Source organism: Gadus chalcogrammus, chromosome 14, assembly GCF_026213295.1.
Source record: "Gadus chalcogrammus isolate NIFS_2021 chromosome 14, NIFS_Gcha_1.0, whole genome shotgun sequence".
NCBI classification, from domain to species: Eukaryota; Metazoa; Chordata; class Actinopteri; order Gadiformes; family Gadidae; genus Gadus; species Gadus chalcogrammus.
Genome location: NC_079425.1, coordinates 23056773 through 23074404, shown reverse-complemented (window position 1 = coordinate 23074404; position 17632 = coordinate 23056773). Strand labels below are relative to the sequence as shown.

The 17632-nt window shown below is 44.4% G+C and overlaps 1 protein-coding gene across 1 annotated transcript in view; it reads left to right on the top strand.

The window, feature by feature from the left end:
- The window catches only part of cd276 (CD276 molecule), a 73733-nt gene that overhangs the window by 15465 nt on the left and 40636 nt on the right, over positions 1–17632 (top strand). The window contains exon 4 of the mRNA XM_056607182.1: positions 1268–1564. Within this exon, the coding sequence (XP_056463157.1) occupies positions 1268–1564 (297 nt within the window). The remainder of the gene's footprint in view (positions 1–1267; positions 1565–17632) is intronic.

Sequence of the window (17632 nt, the reverse complement as noted above, 5' to 3'; positions counted from 1 at the left end):
CCTCAGGGCTTTGGCTGAGCTGTGTTCAGTCAATAGTCCTTGATTGTGGTCTTTGTCATGGTCAATATCCACCCCTTTGATTACTAGCTGTTGTAATGAGCAATCAGCCCTGACTAATGTCTTTGCCGTAGTGTGACTCCAACACTAACTTTCACGACCGAGAGAGTTTTATTTATTTAAAATAAACATGGTCTACCCATGAACAAACTAATACGTCTGAACATGTAATATTATTTAGCTCTGTACATTTCCGTTTTTTATCTTTGCAGTTCTGAAAGTGGATGCTTATTAAGATGACGAAAAAGAAGTCTCCGATATAATCAGTTCTGTCTTAATGCATTCAATTTATCGACGTTCTATTTTTGGCACCATTAATAGTTAAAATCATCTACTCTCCCTTACTGCTCGGGAGAAAATGAAAAGCACTCTCGCTGGAAATCTGCCTGTCACTCAAACTCAATCGGCGAGCTAAGGGAAGTTAGCATGTGCCAAACGAAATCCGTCTCTATATTGAGAGTCCACTTTTCAAAGGCGGCTCAGAAAAACTTATTTCATCCAGCCCCCCATCCGACTCTCCCCACCCCCTATTATCCCACTCCATTGTTTGCCGTGCTATGATTGGCTCAGGGAATACAGTTGGCTCGTCGCTCGCATTTCAGCTCGGTTGGGACTGCAGGGCCATGACTCGATGGAGAGTCAGACATCCCGTACCTTTAACCATCGCCAGGCCCCCCCCCTTCCCCCCGTATACACCTAACTGACAGCCTCCCCTTCAAATACCATGTAAGAGACTGATGATGTCCCAGCTAACAGGCTCCATTTCCTCGTCTGGGGGAAGGCAGGGTAGAGCCTAGCTGTGGGACTTTCTGTGGGGGGGGGGGGGCATTCAGAAGGCTTCCGATATAATCTTAGGTTCTGGGCTGTTTTGAACGTATTGCATTAACTACGTTTCGGCAGAAAATGTGCAGGAAAAGCGGGAGCATTGACATCGCCGGTCAGGGATTTGTGTTCTGGAATTGAAGAAAATTGTTCGGTGAACGAACATAAATGTTTTGTTTTCTTTTGTTGCAGAAAACTGTCATTACAAGCAGAGCTTAAATCACTCTTATAAAACAGTAGCAAAAACAGTTTTTGCTCTTTAACGCCTGTCTCCCCTGATGTCCACCATTGACTTTCCTCCACGTCTCCACCTCGGCTGTCCTCCCGGTGACATCTTGCCCGCACCCTCCCTCATCAATAATTCATCTCTTCATCTCCCTTCCCTCAGCCGCATATTCCAACCCAGCAGTGACCCTGCCCCCGGACTCGAACCTGCGGCCAGGCGACGAGATGGACCTGAGCTGCGTGTCGTACGGCGGCTACCCGGAGGCCGAGGTGCTGTGGCAGGACGGGGGCGGACGCAACCTGACGGACAACGTCACCAGCTCGCTGGTGGCCAATGAGGACGGGCTGTTCAGCGTCCACAGCGTGCTGAGCATCATCCTGGTGCCCAACAGCACCTACACCTGCCGCCTCAACAACCCGGTGCTGGGGGACCAAGGGCACATGTCGGTCACCATCACTGGTTAGTGGTCTCTCTCTCTCTCTCTCTCTCTCTCTCTCTCTCTCTCTCTCTCTCTCTCTCTCTCTCTCTCTCTCTCTCTCTCTCCCTCTCCCTCTCCCTCTCCCTCCCTCCCTCCCTCCCTCCCTCCAAGCTCTATTCTCTTTCTCTCGCTCCATTTCTCTCTCTCTCCCTATCTATCTATCGATTTATGTTCACCAAATCTTCCAACATCATCTTCATGTTGTCTTGTTTTCTGGGGCAAGGCGGCAGGTTTGATATTAAAGGCGTCGTATGTTGACGTGAATCAAACCCTCAGTCTGAGAAGAGAGAAAGAAACTCTGGTTTGTCTTGTGTTCATCTGAGCAACCAGGAGCATCACCACAGAGTGTAATGGAAAAGAACTGGAAGTAATAGTAGGTCCAATTATAGGTCCAATGAGCATAGCCATTAGTTCTTGCGCATCGCAAAATTAGATCAGAGGATGATTATTTCCCCTCAATTAGGAGTGTATCAAATATTTAAAGATACAATCCACTGATGAAGAGTTTAGCGCCGTGGAATGAGCGGCCCCTCGGTTCCTTACACTGCTCATCTTTATGGCTGATACGGCCGTTTGTGGCGGGACAAACCCATTGGATTAGCCTCTACTTCACACCTCCCCCACCACTCCCCCTCTCTCCTCCCTGCTGCGGCTGCCAGTCGGTGTGGGGTGGGGGGGGAGGAGCTGGAGGACCAGCCACATAGGGCTTGAAGATTAATCGAACTCAAACCGCCATCTTTTCTTGGGGGGGGGGGGGGGGGGGAGGGATGTGTAACTGTTAATGACTGGAAATCAGCAACATTTGTATTTATTTTTCTTTTGCAATTCATGAGTTAAATAAAGATGCTATAATATCAATTCATCTAAACATATAGGCCTAAAGGAAAAAAACTGTTATATGTTTACTGCTTCCAATGTTGTGTTGGTCATACTATAGAATGACTTATTGCTTGTTTTTAGAATAATACAGAACATAAGGAGCTTTAAAAAGAAAAATCGTGTACTAAATCTCATCCGCAATAGTGGTCGAAATAATCACAATTTGATTATTTCCCCGAATCGTTGAGCTCTACAGCCAGACGAGGACCTCTACCGGAAGCAGCGCTGTGTGAAATGGCTCATAAATGAGTAGAGTTGTCCTGGCTTGGCTCTGTGGGCGGAGGTCGGAGGGGGCTGCAGCTGGCCTGGCGGGGTCCAGTCGTAGGTCAGGGAGGAGCGCTTCAACGGGCTGGGAAATGACTGGCCTAGCAGAAGAGAGCCGATTGGGAAACCAGGGCTGGATGGCTGGTCGGATTGATGATTTGATTGGGTCTGAGGGGCTTTTTCGTCTGAATGCCACGCGGCACTATACCCTGTTGCCTTGTTGGAAGGAACCATGGTAACTGGCTGCAGCCACGTGTCATTTTCCTTTGCTGCCATGCTAACATCGGGCTATACATCCCTTTATCCACGCAGAAACCTTTAGGTATGGCTACGGGTGCCTTAGCCAGTGAGTTCCATAGACTGCATAGGTCAGTTCCAATGAGGGTACAGAACGCAAACTCTTCTTACTGTGCCTGCCATTGCTCCGGTTGAGCTTGGACACGCTAACTGATAACAATGCTTGGGATTCTAGCCTTTGCGCCATCGCAACGCGGTATGCTAGGAATGAATAGTATGCACCAATGCAGCCCATAGGAACCACGGGCCACTTACTGCAGACTTTTGAAGTGAGAAGGTTCATTAGATGATTTACACAACAAAGTATGTTTTTAACTATTTGATTTGCATCAATAATTGCAAGTTTCCCCGAATCAATTTGTTTAAAAGACTAAAGTCTAAATTGGCATCAAAACCGTAGCCGGTAGCTCAAGGTGTTTTGCCCTGCCATTCTCGGGTGTAGGATTGTTGAGCTGTCAAAAACAATCCTTTGCAGAAAGAGGAGACTGAATCTTCATCACAGAGTCCATTTTGTCTCCTCCATTCATGTCATCCATACTGGTTTCCCAATCTGTGGAAAAGCAATCCATCTTTTATGGTTCTTCCCTTACTGGGAGAAGCAGTGATTTTTCCTTGTTTTTATTTTAAGATACTTGTTATAAAATGCCATCTTCTGACAAGATGCCATTTTATAACCAACAGAAGGCTTAATCTGTGAAGCCCTTCTGAGACTGTATATAGACTAAGGACCTATTCTCCTAATGGTGACATGATGCAACTTACTGGAATTGGTCATCTTGTGGCAGTAGGCTATTATATCTCTTCCAAAAGTAATTTAAGTCGGAAGTGGTGAAATGGACAAACTTTAAAATAAAGACACTGAGGATTACAAACCGAGAAGTCACACATCAACAGCAAACTAACACTAACAATTTGGCCAAAATATGACTTTGTGCTATGAGGCTAACGACATATACGTTTTACAGCCGCTTATTCACCGCGAGATCCCAGAACATCAGACCCCTGCTGCTCATGCACCCAGAGCTTTCTCCTTCATCGTGGTGTGAAATAATAATAATAACCATGTTAATAATTCATTGTAAGCTACTACACCGGCTTTGCCAGCTGCTTGTTTGAAACCCTGCCTTTGAGCAACACGGGGATACATGGTGGTGTCTGAGTCCCCTAAACTGGCCCAACTGCGCATGCACAACAGATCACATCCGGGTTGTGTGATCGCACAGACATTGTGGACAAAACCATAAACGATTTCTCCCTGCGAAGGATGATTCAGGCATCAAGGCCTGTTGTGTCATGTAAATAAAGGCCACACCTTTAGAAAAAAACAACACTGTTTTCCGGAGCGGACATTTTGGGGTCAGAGCAGGAAAGGAGAGGAAGACCCCTAACGAAAGGTGATACGTTCAGTACAGTGGAAGTAAAGGAATTTCGCCTCGCCTGCAGACTACATAGAGTCTGAGGCTTACAAAGTCTAACCCACGTGTAAGACAAAAAAGGAACAGACTCAGGCGGGGGGGGGGGGCATCCGACGGTGTGGCTCTTTAGAAGGGGGGGGGGGGGGGGGGGGAGCGGTGAACAGCAGGACAAGCCCTTTAATCAAAGCCTGAAAACTCGGCGGCGGTCTGTGTGAACATGGCTACGATTAATCCTCCTCTCTGGAAACGTCAACACGGCGAGACGGCGACGGCGTGACTTGTTGGGTAAACACGCGGCGGCAGATGTACAGATATTTAATGGTGCCGGATACAAGGAGGCTTCTCTTGAAATCGAGGATGCATTTGCATTTGTTTACAACAGCTGTGGTTTACTTAACAACTTCAGCAATTAACTTTGACCCAGCAGAACTCCTACGCCGGTACAGAGCGTATAGGGGACCCAAAGCTCCGGCCGATGCCTTGTGGATGCACTGCTTTGTGCCTCTTTTTTTATTGAAAGGCGGCCCAGCGAACACCGCCGCGCTCAGACAGTGGTGAATCCTATTATGGAGGGGTGAAATCTGCTTAAGATTCTGAATGGATGAGGAGGAGGGCAGAATGGAAAAAATAAAAGGAATAAAGAGTGAGAGACGGAGGGAGGGGAGCGGAGAACGAGAGGGAGGAGAGACGTAGGGAGATAGCCAGGGAACAAGCGCATTAAAATTTCACACTCTCTGCAATCACTGATTGAAAAATTACAATAGCAATACAAACCTGGCCCTGGGCAGCGTAGGAGTTTGACAAGGTTAATTTTGAGAAAATGAACCATTTACCCACGCTGAGCCGAGTGCCACTACGTCTGCCGTGAGTAAGGTACTGTGCCTAAGTCTGCGGCGAGTGCTCCTCGATCCAGAAGCACCTGCCGACGAGTCTAGACGCATCGTTTTCTGTTTGCAGCTCAATCAACCGTCCCTGGTTTGATTCAACTCAGCCCCGTCTTCCGGCCCGTACGGACTCAGCAAGGGCGTAACAAGTGAACAGTATGGTGTTTTTCGGTTTGTTGCTATGTTCTGCGGGACATGGCGAGGTTTGGTCGATGGGGGACCCGGGGGGACTTTGAGTGTTACGGAGCAATCCAATCATGAGAAGCAGCAGCTGCAGTCCTTAAATGAACCCATCCTGTCTGCCTGCCGGCCTGTCTTCCCACCTGGCTCTCTGGCCACTCTCTGGCTCCAGCTCCCTCTTCCTGTCTGCCTGGCAGCAGCACCCTGCCGTTCATCCCCCCCCCCCCCCCCCGCGCTCTGCACCTCCACTGACGGCCTGGGTTGCGAGGCAAGCACCTTAATCTCCCGCACAGACTAAATTACACCTCTTACGCCGTCCCTCTCTTCTCGGTTCACTCTCCTCCACTTAGCTCTCCAGTTCCAGCAGTGAAAAGAACAAATCCAACCAGAGAAACCATGGCATGTTGTGAGAAGCTGTTCTTTTTGGGTCGCTTTCTCACCTAAGTGTAAGTGAACCCCTTGTTTCGATTTGGAACACTTTGAAATAAACTTTGGGCTCAGAGATCGAGGAAGGAGAAGGGGGGGGTGGTGTTATCCCCATGGTTACGACCCAAGTCAAATTTGTGATATATTTTTTTCTTCAAGCTAGTACACATGATGCAACGGATATGAAATGCTACAAACGCCGTGGCCTAACCCCTCTCTCGGACGCAGCCATCCAGATCAGCTGCCGACCGGCCATGGCTTCACACACCCAAGGACGCCTCACTTCCGTGTCCCTTCGTCGTTTTGGCCTCAGCGGCACTTTTAAGCACGTGCACCAGGTGCTGGTGCATGGAGGTCAAAGGCCTGTCCTCAAATGGCGTTCAACGTCGCAATGGCAACCGCCGCCAGGTCTTCAAGGCTGTGAGGCGGCCTCCCCTGGTGGGCAACACATCGCTTGCACAGGGCTTACGACCAACGGGGTGGGGTCAGGAGTGATGGGGAAAGGAAAGAGGGGCCGTAGAAGGAGTTGGAGGGATGCAAGATGGCGAGAGTGGAGAAGAAGGAGGAGGAGGAGGAGGGGAAGGGATGCAAGATGGAGAATGTGGAGGAGGGGGAGGGATGAAATTATGATAACCGAAAAGGAGATCGGACGAGATTTTTTGCTGGGCTCAGAGTGTGTTCCGGAACCTTGCCCAGACTCCAATTTAGAAAGAAAAGGCAGTACAATCTTATGTTTTCGCCATTATCCCCAAAACACTATGTGAATGATTCCCACTGCTGCAATCGCATGCATGTTCTTTTCAAGACATCCGACTGCCTTTTTCCGAGGCATTTCTTCCTTTTTCTGTGGACGTGGGTGGCTATCTTGGCAATGTTTGACCACGGTGTCATAGAAAGTTGAGCTTTTCGGACACTTACAGTAAAAGGCCAGGGTGTGTGTGGATGGTGAATCTCCTTCTGAGCAGCGATTTGTTTAATATCCGAGTCCGAGTGAGGGTTAGGCTACCCGGATAAATATTATATAACGGCAACGCTACAGTGTATTGCGCATTTCATATACAACATCGCTCATTATAACGCTCACTCACAACGACGGACGATACTTAAAGGTCCTATGACATGCAACCAGGTGTGAGTGTGATAAGCCTTAAAGGTACGGCCACACCAACCGCGTTGCTCGCGTTAGGGGCGTTGAAAATCGGCATTTTTGCATAGGGAACCATTGGTCTAGGCGCGGTACACGCGTTGAAGCGTTGCGTTGGGGGCGTTAAGGCCGATACATACCTCCGGATACGGACAGTTTCGTCCGGTCCCGGAGGTGTTTCGTCCGTAAATGGGTCCGTCGCCTCTGAGCTTACGAATCCAGAGTCCGTATGATGAGCTGAATTAAGGATTAAGGTTATTCGGCAAAACATGAACAAGAATGTAACTTGAAAAATGTTGTTAACCAACATCTCTCCGTCCAGAGTCCGGACGAAACTGTCCGTATCCGGAGGTATGTATCGGCCTTTAGGCGCGGCAGTTGCACGTAATTACGCACGTAAACGCAGTAAGGCGCCCAACGCACCAACGCCCGGAGTTCAGAAAATTGAACTTTCAACGCTCCTACGCGTGACGCTTAGCCGCGGTAGCCAATCAGCGTGGAGCTTGACCCGACGTCACTGGCAGAGAGTAGTGAGCTTGCGCAGAAGCATACGGCCGACATCTTTCTTTATTCTGGGTGGAAATAGTAACATAGTTACGCCATTAAATGCGTTTATGGAAACATTTCTAGCGAGAAATGTGCATTTTACTTTCATAATGTTCGCTCGGTGAATGTGAAGGATGTTTGGTTTGATAGTTATGACGAAGAGGGAACGCTCCGTTCACTTGCATGGACAGAGTCTCTGGTTGCTAAGCAACCTCAACGTCTTGGCGGACTATATCTCTGCTGATCAACACTGCGAATGCTGGAAACACACCGGACACCCCATGTGAAGTTATTTAACCCGATTATTGTTATTTATATCCGAGATTATTTAATCTAACCCGATCTAAACTCTATCATGCACCCAAACACGGCGGCGTTTGGGTTTCCTACCTCGGACTCCAGCGCAGCCACGGCCGACATCTTTCTTTATTCTGGGTGGAAATAGTTACATAGTTACGCCATTAAATGCGTTTATGGAAACATTTTTAGCGAGAAATGTGCATTTTACTTTCATAATGTTCGCTCAGTGAATGTGAAGGATGTTTGGTTTGATAGTTATGACGAAGAGGGAACGCTCCGTTCACTTGCATGGACATGGACTCATCTAGCTGCGTTGGCGCGTTGACGCGTTGGAAGCGTTGAACCACCACACACTGATCAAGCGTCAGGTTAGGCGCGTTACTCGCGTTGGATAACGCGTTACTCGCGTTGGATAACGCGAGTAACGCGCCTAACCTGACGCTTGATCTGTTGGTTGGTGTGGCCGCACCATTACAAGCCGTTTTGAAAATCTGCCCCTTATGATATTACAAGTGTTCACCTAGATGTGGGCTGGGTAGATCAGTCTACTCACACCTGGTGGCATGTCATGGGACCTTTAAAAAAAAACGATAACAAAGTGTGCGTGGGTCCTAACCCTGGGGAAACGCCCCCCTCTGTCCTAAAAGTCCCAAATTACATCTATTTTTATCTCATAGTGTTAGAATTCTAGCTGAAACTGTTTCTTTAAGACCTTCCACCTTGTTACCCTGTATGATAAACCGAGGTCCACTTCCATTTCAAATGAAGAGGTCTGATATCCTTCACAGTATAACATAGCCGTTAATTGAGGTCAAGAGATTTCAAGGTGGCAGCCTTGAAAATGTATAAACAGAAGGAGAGGGTAACTTGCACATTACGTTAATTTTCTAATTAATATGTCCTCAGTAATTGGAAAAAAGTCATTCTTCTTCTTTGTGCCGCTTTTAAAGTTTTGATCTTTCCATCACTCGTACTTTTAGTCCAACATTGTCGCTCCTGTCAAGGAGTGTTAAATGTTCCCCAATAGAGATCCAAAGTCCTGCCCCACCTTGCAGGCTGGTCTCTGTTCTTCTTGCTTCTATCTCATCTTACAGTATTACCGCTGCAAAGGTATCACATTAAATGCATAGCAATAGGATTAATGTATGGGAAAAATGGAACGGACTTCATGACCTTGATATAGCAATTCGATTTTTAAAAAGAGTATTTTAGATAAGAAATGTTCAATTTGTTTGTCTGTTACCTCTTCAAACATCTGTTAACGTAGGAGACGCTCTTCATAGACCAGCCTGTGCAACCTTGGGGTTTGACCCTTCTGTGTTTACCTGTGCTTTGCAAACAACTGGCAGCAACTAATGCGTCATTTGTAGCATAGTATATTATAAAAAATGACCTGTGCTTCACAATTAAAAGTCCTCGTTCACGCACCACTGAACCTGGGGCAAGAAATCTGGAATGCCGATGCAATCTTGCTTTCTCTTTCCGTAATCTGTTTCACATCGATGACTATGACCCTGATTTCATGGACTACACATTTTACAATATCTATAAAAGCCTACCTTATCGATATATGAAACAATACCTATAAAGTACCTCAAAGGCAACTTGGGTAAATCAAGTTGTTTTGTTGAAAGATGACATTAAAATGACCCAATTCAACAAGGACACCGTCGGCGTCCTTGAGAAAGTCATCCCAACGACTTCAATGAGGGCCGTTATTGTCCGAGCGATTTAAGAGCCGGGGCCACCTTTCTATAAACATCAAGCGTAATTACTGGGCCGAAGACTCTTAGGTGCTCTTAGGTGATGGCACTCTCCAGTCGATAAATAATGCATGTGTCACCGTTTAATTTGACGTCGGCCTGCCGGCTTCACCCGGTGGCTCCACGTCAACGTTATTATCAGTACCAGAGCGCGTGCCTGATGCCATACTGCTATCTAAATTGCTACCTGCCACTGCGTAGTAAGCTCACTCAAGCCTTCAATTCCCAATTTGATTGTTCTTGTGGATAGAAGACCCCGTGGAAAATTGCGAATCTCAATTTAATTCGGTGTCCGCGTTAACCTCTGGTTGGGCGGCCGACGTCGGAGGTCAAATGGAATAGTGGGGGGGAAGAGACGCCGCAACGGCCAACTCGAACCCGAGCTCGCCCACGGGTCGGCTGAGTTCGTGACTAGTTACTCCCATCGGAACTCAGAATGTAATTCAGTCCTTCAAGCATCACTCCGTATTTTTTATCCTCTCTTTCACAGAAGATCAAGTCATTCAACTTTTAAGAAGAGCTGTTCCCCCACCCACCCCCAAAAAAAGAGATTCCACGCCTGCGTTTCCCGAGGCGACTTAGCAACCCACCGCAGTAGTCCTTCATTTCTGCTCAACCCCATTCACCACCCCTCATTTAAATTCAATTAACGCAGCCCCCAGAGAAAGCAGGGAAACGGCGGCATAAACGAATCCGTTGTCAGCGGAGCAGCAAGGCGGGCCTGCTTCCTCGGTGGAACGCCGTATTAATTAGCGTCCAGCGTGGAAGCAGGACTGCCTCGTCCTCCTGGCTGAATGCGGGGCCTGTGTTATCAGGAGCCCAGCTGGGGAAGAAACAACCAAATAAGGACATGAAGTAATGGCCATAATCTAAAATAAATTCAGGTAGGCAGCAGCGACGGCTGTGTAAGCACATTATACCCTATCACGATTATTAAGCCGGGCCTCTTCCCGCTGTCGTTGCCGGTATGGTCTTTGCTCCCCCCCCCCCCCTCTGGGTCGTCCGGAGGGGAGGGGTAACCCTGTATGATGGCCTCGGCTTTAGTATGAGTCAGCCTCTCAGTCTGGCGCTCAGCCCCTTCTGAGGGATTGTTGGGAGGAGAGGGGGATTAAGTAGTGGCCGGTTCCCGCTCAGTGCATGGCTCTCTAGAACCGTACAATCGGCTCCCTTAGAACCGTACAATCTGCTCCCTTACAATTGTATAATCTGCTCTCTCAGAACGGTGCAATCTGCTCTCTGAAAACCTTAAAAACGGCTATTTTAGAACCTTACAATCTGCTCTCTGAGAACGTACAGTGTGCTGTTAGAACGGTTCAATGTGCTCTCTTAGAACAGTTAAATCCCAGAGATCAAATAAAGGGCTCCACTATTTTTGTGCTTGAAGGTATTTCCTCTTTTATTTGGTGCTCTCTGTTCTGCTCTGGCTCTTTCGCTCTCTGTGTGTGTGCCATACCTACCTTATTTGTTGTTCTTTTATTTTGGGAAACATGAAATATGGAATATCATTTTTGTGAACTAGGTCCGTGTCAAAATATCCGGTCTTCTGCTGCATGGAAATTTCAGACCCCCTGAGTTCTGTCTCTCAGTGTTCGTGTCCTGAGTTGGGGAGAAGGAGAGTGTGCGAACCCCTGCAGTCTCTAGAGGTGTTCTGTTGTTTCCATGGATGGATGGAGAGGTGGAAGGAGGAATGCTTCAGTGAATGATTGTTGTTTACCTGTCCACCATATTTTCTTAGCTTGACAGAAATGAAATGGATAATGTTAATGACAAATGTTAATGATGTAGTGTCATCAAATGACTAGGAGCTCCATGTGTAGATGTGAGCTCCCCCTTTCCCCCTGGCCTCCTCTCACGCAATACTCTGAGACCTGTGTCTTTCTCTGGCGAGAAGAGACCATTTGTTATCACTTTTTAACAATGTGTACAATATGTGATGTATGGATATTGACCTAACATATACAAAGCATTCCTCAACCAAGAAATAAAACCATATGTCAGACAATGTTATTTGAGAGTTATATTGCTACATACAAACTGTGCCTCTATTCCTCTATTCTCTCATTTAATATGCAAAGATCTATGAATATGCAAATTGAAAATGGACTATTGCCCTCAACCACTCGCATATTATATCCCCCACCCTTTCCCTCTTGCAATAAGAAATCAGATAGTTTGCATAACTTTGCATATTATCGGACCATGATATGCTTGATGGATTTGTGACATTAATAATTATGCCCATCATTGCACATTACCTACTGGTACCTGTGAAAGAAGCTCTGCATTCATGATTCCTTCTGTTCTGCAGATACAGAACTCCTTCGAGGCAGACTCTATACTCCTAAGAGGAGCGTACCGTAGATAGACTACATGTGTTCAGGCAAGGGGATCTACCATTGGAGCCCATAGGGGCCCCACAGCCTGGTTTAATGTTGCTAATACTGAAGCTTCTAACAGGGATTGGTTTATGCTGGTTTGCCCCTTGCATTGGATTATTAAATCATATTAATTTCATTCTTTTAAAACCATTGGCAAAATGAATTGCAACCAATAAATAGCCGGGCACACCTTCAAAGGTTAGTAGTTTAATTATTCATATCCATTTATTTGATGTTAAACTCTGCGCTAGATAAGACCATGAATTATTGCCTGGCAAAAGATGGTTGCAACCTCTGTAAATTGCTTTATTCTGGGTGTCCAAATAATACAAAGCAAGGGCTGACTAAACACAAAAAAAGAACCATTGTCTCGCAAATGTAATGTCTTTTCAATTAGAAGTTGCGGAGAGATTAAGCTGGTTCCCAAGATATGTAGTTTGTTCTCCAACAGCCTCGGAGACCAGTAATTGATTATCAAGTGTGAAACAGAGGGTTAGGCGTGGCCGCTGCGGTTGTTTTCCCGGAGGAGAGTGGCTCCGAGCATGTCCCTTACCCCCGCAGGCCCTCGGTAGACGAAGAAGAAAAGAGTCCATATTCTCAGTGTTGTCTGATCATGTGTGGGACTGCAATTGACTATGTATGTACTTTCTTTGAATATATGTACTTTATCTGTACAGTGTCCTTGGGTACCTTTTTGAAAGGCGCTTTTAAAATACAATTTATTATTATTATAAAAGAACGGTGCACATTTTGATCGATAATTAACACAGAATCGACTGACATTATAGTGCGACACTTTGTTTATCCTACTGCTGGATACCAAGGGTCAGTCAAGGGCCGACGTGAACGTAGAACTCAGGCCGTGATTGAGCCGCTGTAGACAGACAGACAGGATACTCACCGCCCCATCAGGTCATTAACATGCTTTCTACACATCCTGACGCGGTCCCCAGGGCCCAGCAAGCACTAGCTCATTACAAACTGTCCATGGGAAAAATAAACTCCTCCAACCTTCATTAGGGTTTTGTCAGGCTGCGTTTAATTTCAGCCGACAACCTTCTCGTGTGATAGGCCACAGAAAATCCAGTCGTGCTTTGGCTATGGATTGTTGTTGATTATGGCCCTGCACCTAAAGATGTCTCTCATTCCTGCAGAACGTTTCTGTTGAGAGGCGCCCTCCTGCGTCCATTAAGAGCGAAACCTTGTGATGAGTCACTCTCCTCACGTCATCTGAGGAGGTTCTGAATGAGGCTGAGCTGCTAAATGATTACTATTAATACATGAGATAGCTTTGAGAAGTCGTGGAAACCGAGATGATGAACACTTCCAGGGGGGTATGAAGGAGCCATTTAATAAGTTGTTGAGACACTGAAAGATAATCTCTTCGAAGCCACCTTTTTGCCATGCTTGTATAACCAAAGCACACATGCAAAGGTAATTGCATGTTTAATATGTATAACTTTTTTATGGTAAACTCTGAATGTAAATATAATATATGAATTACTAATTGAAGAGTGATTCGCAAATGTTGCTTCAAAACCGTCCGGCTGTATATTAAGGGCCGAGGTGTGCCTGAAACTATCCTCATGGGTTGCTAGATGTAGCATTAAAAATCACTGCACGGAAGTCAATAATAAAAACATACCTCTATGTATACATTCATAAAGTTTGCGCCATCTGCAGGCTTACTTTGAGGTTTCCTAAAAGGCTCAGGGGACGAGTTTTGATCAGAATTGTGCAGCAGGAAATTAGAAGTTAGTTTTGAATCATAATCCACTCCAAAGACTAAGATGTCAGGGAGACGACAGACTTTGTTAAATGTGTCATTAAAATGTAAACAACATCCGCAACGGCCTTGAACCCAGCACCTCTATTATTCCTGGAACATGGCTATAATTGTGTTTTTAAAAGTGTGGACTGCATTCGTCCTCCAGAAAGATGCTTCGAAGCTGAGCGCCTCCCAAACTCCTGCGTGCTTGTCTCCGCTCGGAGAACGAATCTGTCTCCCCGGTAGCCACCAAAGACCGCACCGCAAGAAAATGAGAAACGCTGCTTTATAATAAGAGCCTAAGGCAAAGACATACAGAAGCATGTCTTTTTAAGATTTGCTGTCATTATGTATTCTAGTAATACTGCAGTAGACGAGGTATCTATAGCAATGTGTACTCACAGAAGTGCTTTTATGTTCTTGGTGAGAGAGTTATGCTTTGTGTTCTTGGGTTGGGTTTGGAGTCATTGTTTGTGTAAGGATTAAGCCGTGATGTGTTTTGTGGCATTGCCCTTGTAAAACAAATCCGGATATTTGTTTAGACATGCAACCTAATTTATTTATGTGTGCAGGTTTTAAAACAAACCCTAAAATTGCACTAGTTTGACTAAATATGAGGCGAGCCGTATTTAAGTATGTCTGCTAGGTTTTTCTCTCCAATGGCAGTGAGAACAAAATAATAATTTGACCAAACTGTTTATTAGCAAAACCAATGTCAGCCAAATAAATAACCCTTAATGGAAAAAAACACGAACAAATGCAGATGCAAACAAAGGCACTATCAGCGGCTGTGAAATTGGTGTAACAGTGTGTTTCCATCAAAGTCCAACACACTCCGGGAGCGAGGATGTGTTTTTATAACGTTGCTCCCAGGCACACGGGAGAGGTTATGAAGATTGGGAAGAAATTAAAACTAAGCATACGATGAAAACAAAAACATGGAACCGGTCTGCAACACTACGAGGAAGGAATTGGGTAAAGTTCTCGAAGATTTAGTAGAATATTAAGCATCCTGTTCACAAACTAGTTTTGTTTGTTCACTTTAATGTTTGAAACTAGCATAAATGCCCTTGTGTTATTTTTTGGAGGGGGGGGGGGGGGGGAACGAAGGACTCACATCCTTCCAATTGCTCGTTTAGTATACCGGAGCCTTTATATTCATGACTGTCTTCTTCAGCTTCTTAAATATATGCTGATGCAATACAGGAGTTCTTAAGGCAATAACTGAACACTTCAATGATTCTCTATAGGGAGTTTCAAGCTGTACTTTGAATGCTGTAACGCTCTGTCAAACGCATGGTATGGCTTGCCTCAAGTATGGAGAATCACTTTAAATATACCGTTAGTGTATTGGTTTCTCAATTTCTGTATACTAATGCTAGTCTGCTAATGTGCAACTGCTGAATATGCTTTTGACTTATAGCGTTTTTCTAATAATACAATAAGAGCATCAGTGCATAATAGAATTGTGATGATTATGATGGTTTAATGATTATTAAGTTAATAGTATCACAGTAGCATTTACTGTATCACAGTCTAACTGCTGCACAACAGCTAGCTATGGTATCACATTATAACTACTGTCACCCAGTATAACTACTATATCACAGTATAACTACTGTACCAAAGCTAGCTATGTTATCACAGGGTAACTAAAGTCACTAAGTATAACTACTATATCACAGTAACTACTGTACCACCGCTAGCTATGGTTTCACAGTATAACTACTGTTACACGGTGTAACTACAATATCACAGTATAACTACTGTATCACAGCTAGCTATGGTATCACAGTATAACTACTGTTACACGGTGTAACTACTATATCACAGTATAACTACTGTATCACAGCTAGCTATGGTATTACAGTATAACTACTGTTACACGCTGTAACTACTATATCACAGTATTACTACTGTATCACAGCTAGCTATGGTATCGCAGTTTATTACAGCATTTACTACAGTAGACTATATATTACAATAGTATACTATAATATAGTTACTACACAGTGTAGTATACTATAGATTACTATACTATACTACAATATAGTGTGGGATTTACTATAGTAATTTTCCAGACATTGTAGTGTACTATGGTAAATACTATAGTAAGTTACTACAAAGTGTAGTATACTATAGATTACTATACTATACTACAATATAGTGTGGGATTTACTATAGTAATTTTCCAGACATTGTAGTGTACTATGGTAAATACTATAGTAAGTCACTACAAAGTGTAGTACAGTATAGATTACTATAGTTAACTATAATATACTTTTTTTAATATATATTTTCATTATTCTGTAATTTGTCCTGAAATTAATATGTGAAACATAAGCCAAATATTTGTATTGTGTGGAGATTTTATTGTAGAAACAAAAACCACACATAAATATAAAACATAATGCACAACATGCATAGGCTACAACAGCCAGAATATAATAACAATGAAAGAGAGTACAATTGAAGCCTTACTAACTTTAAACATTTTCTAATACAGGCATCTTGATAAGAATAATTGACTCATCGTGTACGTAGCAAAAGCATTTGCACAAAATATCATTAGATTTGCAAAGAGGTATTTCATGGGTCTTTCTGAACTTCACAATTTGCTTAGCAGTATTCACCTTAGCAAAATCATCATAGATTCTTAATTGTCTGGAATCCTTTTTTAATCTAAAAATTTGTAGGTACACCTCTTCACACTTGCATGCTGATAAGCAACCACAATTGAGCTTACAAAGTAGTATTGATTTAATGCTACCATGCTCTCCGTTTTTTAGAGCCACACAAGAATTATTGCGTTTAAAATTTGCTGCATACATTTCAGTGGTGTATAAAGTGTGGTGGTTGAAACATCTCTTGAATTCTTTGACACTGGCCTCTATATAAGAGGCCAGTGTCAAAGAGAATGGACTCCCCCACTGTAATTACTCTTGTTGTGTAATTCCCAACAACCCGAGCACAACTACCTACTTTGTATGATTTTAACACTGTATTGTCTTTGTTAACAAGTTTGTTGAAAAGATCACAGACGTCATCACTGGCATTGTTGAATAATTCAGTGTGGTGCATTAGTGTTTTTGTGTTAAAAAATCTCTTAAAAATTAGTTCAGGGACTGCCTGTGTACAATTGAACATTTCAAGAAGAGTGCCAATTGTGTCTTCATAAACAAATGAAGAGTTGGCCCACAGCGGACCCCACATGTCAACTGCATTGCTAAGATGGGTTAAGCAGTGAACATTATAAGATACATAACATTTTCCATAAAGCTCTTGTACCTCGACAACAAAACGCGTAAGACAAGAGGAAGCATGCAAAAGATCAGCTTTTTGGATATTATCCTGGAGGAGTGTGTAGATGGAGAAGACAAGTAATAGCCAGTGATTATAATAAACCGGGGGGTAAAACTGTTTTCAAAAGAATGGGGGAATAAAATAAAAGAAATGCCCTCCATTCAGATGCCTTCCAATAGTGTCTCTCGGACAATGACCTTGGAGATCTTTTGACTTCATGTGGTGGGTGTATGGTGAGGACAGAACTGTCAATCTGTTGGATTATTTTTGGTTGTAAATAGAATAGCAGAGTTTTTTGAATCACACCAAATACAGACAAATTGTTTTGTTACACCAAGGCAAACACTATGCATATATTCTGGGACAAAATGTTTGATGATGTCGAAATTAGGAAGTAGCAGCAGTTGACTAGGTCCCTTAACCCCATTAACATCTGTGTCTGATTGTATTGCAGCAGATGCCTGATGGGTAGTCTGATCATGTGTTCTTAGTTGAGGATACT